The sequence below is a fragment of the Nanorana parkeri genome, unplaced genomic scaffold, assembly GCF_000935625.1.
Source record: "Nanorana parkeri isolate BGI_ZX_2015 unplaced genomic scaffold, ASM93562v1 scaffold92, whole genome shotgun sequence".
NCBI lineage: Eukaryota > Metazoa > Chordata > Amphibia > Anura > Dicroglossidae > Nanorana > Nanorana parkeri.
The window spans coordinates 182,279-193,878 of record NW_017306360.1 but is presented as its reverse complement, the minus strand read 5'-3'; the positions used below and the strand labels follow the sequence as shown (position 1 = coordinate 193,878).

Sequence of the window (11,600 nt, the reverse complement as noted above, 5' to 3'; positions counted from 1 at the left end):
TATATATATATATATACACACACACACACACACATACATATATACACACACACACACTTTGACCAATGACAGCTTCCTATTCTCCTACAGCAGCGATTAGTCCCTACTACTGCACTGAATGGCACTCACATACATATGCAATGGGCACCATTAAGCGCAGTAAAACTGAGTCCAGGCACCATAATGATGCCACCAGAGAAGGAGTGTCCATGACAATTTGGCCTCAAAGGAAGTGAGTTGAATGACACTGACAGTCATTCAACCTATTAGACTGGTGACACCTTGTGGAGGAAAAGAAGTACTACAGGAGACAGCTAGTGAGTAAACACTATTGTAGCAAAAATATCCCAGGTCACGTACCCCCGGGTTCCAAAATAACTCCGCAAACACCACCAAGTCAGCCGATGACAGAGTCAGCCCCATGTTGGCAGCCGTAATGGATAAAACGGCAACGTTGATCTTGTCCGAGAGCTGAAACTTCTGGCAGTGTGACTGGCGGTCGGCCGATGAGGTGTTTCCATCAATACGAATAAACCCCACACCCTGTAAGAGGAGAAATATAGGAGATTTTTAAACAGGGTTCAGCAAAACTGTAAATCCAGATCGGTCACTACGGCCTACTGCACTATGCTGCTAAATTCCCCAGGAGATAGCCATCTGCAGATTTGGCCTGTCAGACTCCACTTATAAAAATGATCCTTTTATTCCGGCAGAACCTAAATATGACATCAGCTTCTCGCAGTCTCTAGTACAGCAGAGCCCAGAGTGGGGGAGGGAGAAGTAGCACATGGAGCCAATCAGTTGTGCTGCAGCCCTAGTGACCTAACAAAGAACATGCTGATAGAAGGTGAGAGAAGAGTGAGCGACAGATGAGCTGCTGTTTTTTTCACGGTCCAGTTACAAGTAGAAGGAGGGACATGACTTGTAAGTGGTACTGAACTACAGCAGAGAAAAACCAGGTCAGACAAGGCTGTGCTGGATGGACAGAAATGCAAATCCTTTGGCAGGTACAACCGCACTTGTACGTCTCTCCAATCGGCCGCATGAGACCGAGGTCCATAAAAATCCAACTTCACTGTTGCATGGACCTCGGTCTGGCGCGGCTGATTGGAGAGATATTGTATGACAGTTGGAAGCACACTGCAGCCTGCACCCGATGTCTATATTGATCTGCAGTCTGGTGGAACTGGAGGGATGAGTCTTTTGCTTTTTTGTACCTACCCTGTTTCCCCAAAAATAGGACCAACCCCGAAGATAAGACTTAGTACTTTTTTGGGGAATTGCTAAAATATAAGACCTACTCCGAAAATAAGACCTAGTTGTGACCATTCCCAGGGCCGGTGGTGGCATAAGGGGAAACTTGAAGAGCCGCGGGAGAGGCGGGAGAGAATCAGCGGTGCCAACGAAGCCAGCGCTAGAGGAAGCGAGGCGGCAGCGGAGGGAGCAGAGCCGCATAAGCCGATGCCTCCTCTACAGCGCCGACTCCTGTCACAGGCGGAGTGATACCAAATGCACTCCGCCTGTGAGGAATCGATAGTGAAAGTGCGCTTTGCTCATTCTGGACAGCGATTGGTTAGCAAATTGCTCTTGGAAAGGTACGGCACCCCTGATCACCATATTTTTGTACCTGACTACATGTAGACTGTTGTAAATGAATAAGTGCGGATTGTTCTACATTAAAAAAAAAAAATAAGACCTACCCCGAAAATAAGACCGAGTGTGTTTTTTTGAGCCAAAGAAAATATAAGACAGTGTCTTATTTTCGGGGAAACACGGTATATATGTATTTCATCTCTACAGCTTTACAGCCAGTGCAGCCCCACACAATATAAATGGGGATCTTCAATTGTTACCTTTTTCCCCAGCTCTTCACAAACACTGTCCAAGACCAGCTTGTGGTGCGCGAACACCAAGAACTTTTCTCTCCCACTTTCTAGAAGATCCATGATGTATTCTCTGAAAAGACACAATGAAAGTGTCATGATTGTGACAGAAATCCTCCTTTGAGTCGACAAATGATAACTGGGGACCAGTCAGATGCTAGCTTATTAAAACATTCGGGGTCCCCAGCAGGGCACATAGCTCATTTGTTTCTATGATAATTAAAAGAGAACTATGTGGTAACCTTTGCATCCCATAGTTCTCTTTAGGATCACAGGAGGACATATACTAATGTCCTCCCGTGTCCCAAAGCTTAGTATATAGCTCGCGATATACTGGGAGCGCCACAGACAGGACGAATAATACTGTCGAGATCCACCCAGCTGGCTGATTGACAGCTGGCTCTGCCTATCTAGAGGCAGAGCCAGCTTTTCCCACCCCCTCCCCCGTCCGACCCTGCCAGTCAGCGCTGGAGGATTGGAGAGGGGGATCCCTGCGGGGAGCGGTGACTGACATTCGCCACTCTCTGCAAGGAGATGATTGGGAACTGTGTGAGCGACGGTATGTGTTCTCGCACTCCCCAATCAATAGAGCCGACGTGTGACAGTTTCAAACGTCACACATCGGCTCTAACTAAGTGTATATCACTCACCTCACAGTTCTTTGTTAAAGGAGAACTATGGGGTCATGGCTTTTTCCCATAGTTCTCCTTAGGTTAACGGGAGGACACAAACTAGCGTTCTGGGGGGTGACAGTTGGCTCTGCCTATCTAGAGGCAGAGCCAGCTGTACCCGCCCCCTCCCCGTCGGTTCCGCCAGTCAGCGCTGGAGGATCGGAGCGTGGAGGGGGGAATCCAGCCCCTCCCCTGTCACGGCAGAGAGCTGTGACCGGATCGAGAGGTGAGCGGACGCCGGTATGTGTTCGCTCACCTCCCGATCTACTGAGCCGACCTGTGACAGTCTCATTGTCATCGGTCGGCTAGAACTTTGAGAATGAGTGAAAAATCACTCACCTCATAGTTCTCCTTTAAGTAAGCATTCAACATATCCGATTCGCTAAGCCCAAAGTCACTTGCAGGCTAGCCCTGCAATGTTCAGTCGGGTCTGGATGATGCACAATCCAAAAACCAAGCTGGGGACAACCACACTGGATGGATGCAGATCACAGAAGAAACCTCCAGCAGGGATGTGAAAGAGTCGTAATTGAAGAAACAAAGCCACTTGAAAAGAACTGAATAGCTGCCACAGGAAAGTGCAAACACTTGTTATTTAAAAGCTTATCTACAGGACATCCCGTGTCTTCCATGTCATTCATAAAACAGCCAGCATGGAAGGAATCAATGTCACCACCTTTCAGCACCCAGTTTGCATATTTAAATGTTATGTTCAGTCCCCACAACTAAATCTACAGCCACGTGTGCGCTGGGAAGACTCCGACGTTGGCGACGTTACTCACATAACACAGCGGATTTTGGCTTCTGCAGTCCTGTTGTAGAATTGGAGGAGCGCTTCTTTCTCTTGTACTTTCTGCAGGTGACAAAAGAAGTATAAAAAAAGCTCAAAGTCTTATTCACTAAAATACATGTACAGCAAGTCCGCTTACTACTTCCCAACCTTCAAGTTGCAAACTTTTAAAGATGCGAATGTGCGTTCGCATGTCCGATCACGGAAGTCTTGCGTACATTGTCACGTGCGTCTGCTACAAGTGGCTGTGCTTTTGTGTACTTTATTATACAGTTTTAGGTCGAGCTCGATGGACTTTGCTCTTTTTTCAACCTGACTATGTAAGTACTGTACAGAGTACCGTATCTAGCCCAGGATGTCCGGAAGCAAGCCTAAGGGCCCGTTCACACCAGATGCAGTGCGTTCCAGCTCGATTCTAGCTGGAACGCACTGCCTCACATTGCGGCCGGCTCACTTTTTTCTGGGGCAGGAGGGACCGTAGCGGGTCATTGAAGTGAATGGCACCGTAGCCACGCCCTCCGGCCGCACGGGATTGCAAGGCACATTATGCCTGCAGTCCGGCGCGATCAAGATGCTGCAAGCACTATTTTGATCGCAACGGACCGCAGGCATAATGTGCCTTGCGAATTCACGTTATGCTTTTTCATAGGATCAGAAGAAAAACCAGTTGGTCTACAAATCCCATGAGGCATTGCAAGATTCTCACAGCCACGACTCCCGAAGAGAGATGCATCATGGGATTTGTAGTTTCACCACAGCTGGAGGTCCGGAGGTTTGCTACCCCTGCCTTTAAGGCTTCATTCACACGAGAAAAGGCCGGCAGGTACAGCTCCGTGCAACGCCGTATCGGGCAGCTCCCGGGAAGGACAGGTGCTGCGTGTGATTAGAACGCAGCCTCTCTCCTTCTCTATGGGAGTACGCGGCCATATGCCGCCCTAAACTCACCCGCCCTGCATGTCCACGAGGGTGCGGGTGTCCGTACTCGTACGCTGACAGTATGGATCCTGTCTTCGTCTGAGCCGGGACACCCGCACCTGTACGGACCTGCACTTTAGGTGAGTGTAGGGCGGCATATGGCTGCGTAGTCCCATAGAGAAGGACAGGGGCTGCGTACTAATCACACGCACAGCACCTGTCCTTCCCGGGAGCTGCCCGATATGGCCGTGCACGCAGCATGGAGCTGTACCTGCCGGCCTTTTCTCGTGTGAATGAAGCCTTAAAGTGGTCTTGACAAACTACTAATTCTTTTGATGGCCAAAGATTTGGCCTTAGCCGGGTTTGTCTTGATCTACAGCGCTATAGGGCCTGAGCATGTAAGGACTGTGCCTTGTATGCATTCCAAGGCTTAAAGCCCCACTGAACTTTCAGTTTAAATACATTTCAGGTCCATCAAAACAACGGTGCGAAAAGCCTTACAGTTCTTTTCTTTAGGAAGCAGCCACAGCCTGAGTAGAATAGACTGTCCCCTGCCAGCATGGCCCTTGCCCTGTTATTCAGTGCCCACCTTGCTGGAGCTACAGACAGGGAAGGGAATGGTTGGCTCGGGTTGAGCCAGCTGCCAGTTAGGCAGCCGGATGGATATCAACAATATTTTTGGATCCTTTTCGACTGCAGAGTTGTTCTGCGCTGTCAGCTGATAGCAGGCATAAGCCCGTTTTTTATTTGAGTGGGGGATAGCTATCAGTGCCTCCACTGGAGATTATTCCTCACTTCCTGTCTGGGTGACAATGTTGAACTCAGGACAGGAAGTGAGGGTCAATCTCCCCAAAGAGCCTCAGACAGCAAGAAAGTCTTTCAGAGGTCATTACTCCTCCCTACTCCACCTCCTCTCTGTTCCTGGAAACCTGTAGGCTGCTATTGCTGAAAATGCTATTTGCCTGGCTGTCTAGCGTCAATACTGTCAGACTCACCCACACAAGCAACAAGTCAGGTTGCTTGTGTGGGTGAGTCTGACCCTCACTTCCTGTTTTGTCACCCCGACAGGAAGTGAGGAATAATCTCTAGTGGAGGCACAGAGTGCAGCCAGAACACCCAATCTGCATATTTATTCTAGGTCAGAGACTCACAGTATTGAAGCTAGAGGGCCACCATAATGGCCAGGCTACCAGCACCCGCCATAGTTTAGCCAGTACAGGTTTCTCTTCAACTTACACTCTTGAAGCCTTGCGCCATCTCCTTAGCCGCTGCCGCCAGCACAGCCTTGGTCTTGGCGTTGATGCCTTCGGGAGCGATGACCACCATCTTGCGCTGTTTGGAGGGCAGCTGGGACAGAACTTCAGACTTCAGCCTTCTGATCATTATGGACTCCTCCAGCAGCAGCTTCAGCTCGCCCAGGTTGCAGGATCCCGAGTAATCCCACCCCCACGGCATCTGAAAAACGAAGAGCATTAGATTCCTAAGAACAAGTGCTGGAAGTACAAACTATGCCGTATGATTGGCTCTCACCTGTTTGGCATCGCAGTAGCGGTGACCAAAGTCATGGAAGCGCGGAAAGAAGTTGGGTCTGACAGCTGCGATCTGCGTGTACAGTTCTGCAGGTCTGGACATGGCGGGAGTGCCGGACAGTAAGAGGACTCTCTTCGCGCTCTACAGACAGAAGAAAGGATTCATGAAATGCACCAATAGTCCAGCACAGCATCCCAGTGTGATTAAAGTAATCATCCAGGTTCACCATCTACTTCCTGGACTCAGCTTCCGGCTCAGAGATGGCACAGTCATATAAATCCCGGCTGAGGAAATGCTTCCTCCTGCTTCCTCCTGCCTGCAGCAGACTGATCACTGGGGGAGGGAAGACTGAGGAAATGCTTTCCCACTGCACACTGCATGTAACAAACTGATGAAATCTCAGCCCAGGCAAAGTCACTGGACTGGAGCTTATGGACGGCTTTTTAAAGATAAAAGATGGAACCTTTGTGAAAAATGATACTGTTGCTGTATATTGTGACATGTTGGGAATTATTTATCAGGTACTATAAACATAAAGGGGGGAATTTATCAAAACTGGAGCAGACAAAATGTGGAGCAGATTTGCACTGCGACCAATCAGCTTCTCTCTTTCTCATTTTTAAATCTTACCTGAGCAAACTGAAGAGAGATGCTGATTGGTTGCCAGGGGCAACTGCTCCAGATTCTTCTGCTCCAGTTTTGATAAATTCCCCCCAAAGTATGGAAACACAGTCATAAATATAACGTCTTTTTCCTTTGGCGGAATCCAAATGCTGCAAAGAGCAGCATGATGTAATGACGTTGCACCACCCTCTCCAGCATTCTCCTGTGACTTCAGAAGGGGGGTGGAGCCATGACATCCTGGTCTCACAGGAAGTGGGATAAATCATGCTGGGCATCATTCAACCTAGAAGAGGTCCAGCATCGGTGCGTGGGTGGGTCTGAGAGGGAGTGCCACTGCTGAGGATTTCTTTTTCTAAGCTGAACTTTGGTTTAAAATTATCCTGCCTCACCCACCCCCGAATGCAGCACCCCCCTGCAAAGTCAAAAGCTGCCCATACACCTATAGATTTTCTACAGATTTTCTATGATCAGATGGAAAAAGTGCAACAGATTCCTCCATCTATGCTACACTGGGGCTCTGCTGGCTGTCAAAATACCTGAACAATGCCTGCATCCAATCAGAGTGTTCAGGTATTTTGACAGCCAGCAGGGCTGACTAGCAAGATACAGAAGCTTGGCCCAGCGGGAGATTCCTCCATCCACACAGTTTAGAGTAGATAGAGGAATCTGTTGCACTTTTTCCATCTGACCACAGAAAATCTGCAGAAAATCTATAGCCAGCTAAATACTAACCCGTCCAGCTCCTGCCAGATCCACACTATGGGGCCCTTTTGAACTAGCTGACCGAACTCTAACGTCTTCTGCGTATGCGTGGATTAAAAAAAGCCAACCGCTGCCATTCAGCATACATCCCCCCACATGACTGTGACCAAGCTCAAGGCACACCTGTACTCCATCCACTCCTTCTCAGGTGCTGTTCCCCAAGGCTTGCTTCCAGCCCCACACACTTCAGCATCATCCAGAATGGCAGCCACACAAGTCCCAGTCCTGCATAGCTTTATTAGTCAAAGTTCGCAGTCCACACAGGTGGACATGTTGATGCATTTTATTTCCATGAGCTAATATGTAAAGTAGAGGCTCTCCAGAGCTGCTTATGCGGACTGGTAAAGTTAAAGGAGAACTATGAGGTGAGTGATTTACATAGTATTTGCACTCATCTTCATAGTTAGAGCCGACGTGTGACAATGAAACTGTCACATGTCGGCTCAATAGATCGGGAAGTGAGCGAACACATACCGTCGCTCGCTTACTTTCCGATCATCTCCCTGCAGTGAGCGGTGACTGTCAGCCACCGCTTCCCGCAGGGTTTTCCCCCTCCCCTCTCCGATCCTCCAGTGCTGACTGGAGGAACAGATGGGGAGGGGGCGGGCACAGCTGGCTCTGCCTCTAGATAGGCAGAGCCTGCTGTCAATCAGCCAGCTGGGTGGATCACGACTGTATTGTCGGGATCCGTCCCGGCTGCGGTGCTCTCAGTATATAGCAGGAAATAGCTTGCTAAAAACTGAGCTTTGGGTCACGGGAGGAGGTAAGTATATGTCCTCCTGTGACCCTTAAAAAAGACTTCTCTTTTAAGTGGGATCTTGGCTTGATGTGCGGCCACTATTCTTGTTGACTGTACAGGAACCCCCATAAAAGGGATCTCCTACTATCTTGATGACACATACCGCTGCCAAAAACATTTCCATGTGAAGATCATCTCGTACCTTAAGCAGAGGCATTGCAGACTTACAGCGCGCGGTCTTCACATTCTTCAGGAAATGGGATTCATCCTTGTAAGAAAACAAAAGGCAAAATCACTGTGAGGGTTTTCATTCACAGACATTGCTGTGTCTCCGTTACTCTAAAGATCTCCAGCGCCATGGCTGTCAAATCTCTGGAGGCCCTTGCTGATTGGATCAGCCAATCTGAACTATGATCGCTCCCCTTCTGCTGAGATCCTGTAACCCTAAGTAACTCCATATTTGATTATAAGGCCAGCACTGAAAGGAGCACACAGCGGCATATCCTCCAGGAAACTTAAAGCCGCACTCTACTCAGAAAAAAAAGGATTTTTGTAATCACTGTAAAATCCTTTTCCCTGTGTTCATTGAAGGACAGAGCACCCGCCCCTGTTGTGGGTGTATGGCGTTTGTTGTGGTTCTGTGTACTGCTTGCCACTAGCCGAGTGGGTTGTTGCAGACAGGGGGGGGGGGGGTTTGGCCACCAGAAGGGGGGCCGTTCCTGAGTTAGCTTTGTGTTTTTTTTGTATGCCTGGCCTCCTACTCCTGCACTTGGCTATATAACCCAATGGTTAAGCTATTCTGATGGCTGTGTCCTTCGATGAACGCAGAGAGAAGGATTTTACAGGTTGGCACAAAAATCCTATTTTTCTCTTCCGTTTATCGAGGGGCACAGCCATCAGAACAGCTTGACCATCGGGACGTTCCAAAGCAATGTCAAATACAGGGTGTAGGACATTAAAAAAACAAAACAAAAAAAAGAGAAAAAAACATGGGCCCAGCAAAAAAAAAAATGTAGGTTCTATCTCCTAAATGCGAAGCAAAAATCTGAGTGGGTAGTTGCAGATAGGGGATTTGGCCACCTGCAGGTGGCAATATAATCCAATGGTCAAGCTAGTCTAAGGCTGGGTTCACACCTAGGCGTATCGAATATGCGCATTTGTCGCGCGATTCGCGGTACAAAAAACGCATGTTTCCGAGGGCTACCTGGCTGTACCCCAATGGAAACGCGCGACAAAAACGCTCCAAAGAAGCTCCTGTACATCTTTGGGCGTAGGACGTTTTGTAGCGCGTTCATACGGCCTGTAATACGCCCAGGTGTGAACCATACCCATAAGAAATAATGGGATTTCGGTGTTTGAGCGTTTTGCAGAGCGTAGGAACGCGCTACAAAACACCCAGGTGTGAACTGGGCCTAATAGCTGTGTCCTTCAATGAACGTGAGAGAAAAAATACTCTTGCAGTGGGGCCCCCTCGTTTCTTGCTCCGGCAAACTTCCTCTATGCTGTGCGACTGGTCCCCAGAGGCCTCTTCTCCATGACCCCTGGCAGCCGGGGGAGCAATGGGTAAGGTAAGTATTACAGTGTTTTCCTTTATCCCCCTGGACCCCAATGTAAGAACACAGACAGATGTGCAGAGGTCGTACTGTGTTACCGGAAAACCGCTTGCCACCAGCACCAGCCAATCAAACTGTAGGCTCCGCCTCTTCACTACAGACACTTACGATGATAATCACTTTGAAGTTCGCAGTAATATGTTTGTCCATCTTCCCCAGAAGGTCGTAGCTGACGATATTGATGAGGCTGACTGATTGGCTGTCCCGTCCGGTCACGATGACATTGATGCTGTCTGCTCTGATAGACGGCAACCACCTGTGGAAAGCCTAATCACACAGATGGGACATATTAGAACACAAGCAGCAACGCAATGTTAATGAATTAGTGTGTGTGCCATGAGCGACGAATGAAGGAAAAGTGACGGCTGAGGGGAACCACACCAACGGCAGCATTCAAGTGAATGGGCTGCCTAACATGCTCCATTCCCACCAGGACATAAGAGAAAAGGAATCTTTCCAGCAGGGACACACATAGTAATAAAAACCTGACAGTGGTTATAACCCCTCAACATTCTGTCCAAAACTAAACACCTTGGGGCTGTGAGTCGCCCTGTACCTGAATGTTGCCCCTTTCTTTTCCTTGTAAGGGCCCAGGAGTTGTCATGTATCACTAGATTGTCCAAAACTAAAAATGTTTGGGGTTTAGATGCAGGGAAAAATCACACAACAATAAAACAGCCAATGCAGGTGGTGGTGATGGAGACAGCTTACCTCGGCCCAGGTGAATCTGACAGACGATGGAGCCACGACCAGCAGCGGCCACTCCTTCCTATAATAAGCCGCGATGCAGATGGCTTGTATCGTCTTCCCCAAGCCCATGTCATCAGCCAGGAGTAGGCGGCCTTCCCGGGAAATGGCAAAGCTGCAAGATCAGAGACGAGGATGAACTTGACATCACTTGAGGATGACACTGTCTGCATGGAGTTTGCATGCTCTCCCTGTGCTTGGTTTGGTTTCCTCCAACACTCCAAAGACATGCCAGAAGGTGAACTAGCTCCTGTCCAAGGGCCCAGTCACACCATCAAGAGTGCGTACCAGTGCGTTTGGCCTCTGGAATGCACAGGAACGCAACCCCGCCGGCTCACTTTGTTTTGGGGCCGGAGGGAGCGTGGCGGTGCATTGAACTCAATGCAAAAAATGCTGCATGCACTAGTTTTTGCAGATCGCACTGGACCGCAACGCAGGCATTCCATTGCATTCAATGCACCGCCCCACCCTCTCCCGCCCCAAAACAAAGTGAGCCGGCCGGGTTGCGTTCCAGAGGCTGAACGCACTCTTAATGGTGTGACTGGGCCCTAAATCGGCCCTGTATGCATGTGAGATAGATACCTTAGATTGTAACCTCCTCAAGGACAAGGACTGATGTGAATGTGCAGTATGTAAAACCTCAATGGCGGCACTGTATGACCTCAAGAGACATCTGCTGATAACATGCAGGGCGGGTAGATGCCGGCTATTGCTATGCACTTGTCATGAAAGTTTAGACCTGATATCATTTTCTAACATCCAGTCACTACCTGCTATGAATGATCAACTACCAATACATCAATACCAATCATCAGTAATCTGCTGCGCACCTCTCCACCTTGAATGGGTTCTTTATGCTGTTCCTGGGGCTTGTAGTTCACCAGCCACTAGTGTACCAGTGTTTGCCCATGCATGTTAAGTTTTACAGCCCGACACGTCCTCCCGACTTGTTTATGCATTAAATGGTCCTTTCCTCTTCCGGCTCATTTACCCTTTTGGCTGCAAACGTTTCTCCCGCGGTGCATTAAATCAATAGCTCCCCTGTATGATCAGGACTAATAACGCTGCATTTACATTGGCAGACGCAGCCCAGGCTGTGCGGAGAGGACACTCGCACTACAGCGAGCGGTGATCTATTAGCAGTTCTGGTCACAGCTCATAGACGCTACAGTTATGTGGGAGGCAGGAGAGAGGATAGTTCAGCACAATTGCAATGTTGAAATATATACTACGTGTTACTATACAGACCCCCCACCCTTCAATATTACCTCCAGGCACACAGCTGAAAGGGATGCATGACAGGGGTAGTCCATCAGGGGGTATTCA

The 11,600-nt window shown here is 48.9% G+C and overlaps 1 protein-coding gene across 1 annotated transcript in view; it reads right to left on the bottom strand.

Moving 5' to 3' along the window:
* The window catches only part of SMARCAL1 (SWI/SNF related, matrix associated, actin dependent regulator of chromatin, subfamily a like 1), a 44,540-nt gene that overhangs the window by 8,497 nt on the left and 24,443 nt on the right, over window positions 1-11,600 (bottom strand). The window contains exons 7-14 of the mRNA XM_018552552.1: window positions 10,239-10,389; window positions 9,636-9,794; window positions 8,117-8,182; window positions 5,790-5,930; window positions 5,496-5,714; window positions 3,337-3,407; window positions 1,854-1,956; window positions 361-543 (exon numbers count right to left, since the gene is read on the bottom strand). Coding sequence (XP_018408054.1) covers window positions 361-543; window positions 1,854-1,956; window positions 3,337-3,407; window positions 5,496-5,714; window positions 5,790-5,930; window positions 8,117-8,182; window positions 9,636-9,794; window positions 10,239-10,389 — 1,093 coding nt within the window. The remainder of the gene's footprint in view (window positions 1-360; window positions 544-1,853; window positions 1,957-3,336; window positions 3,408-5,495; window positions 5,715-5,789; window positions 5,931-8,116; window positions 8,183-9,635; window positions 9,795-10,238; window positions 10,390-11,600) is intronic.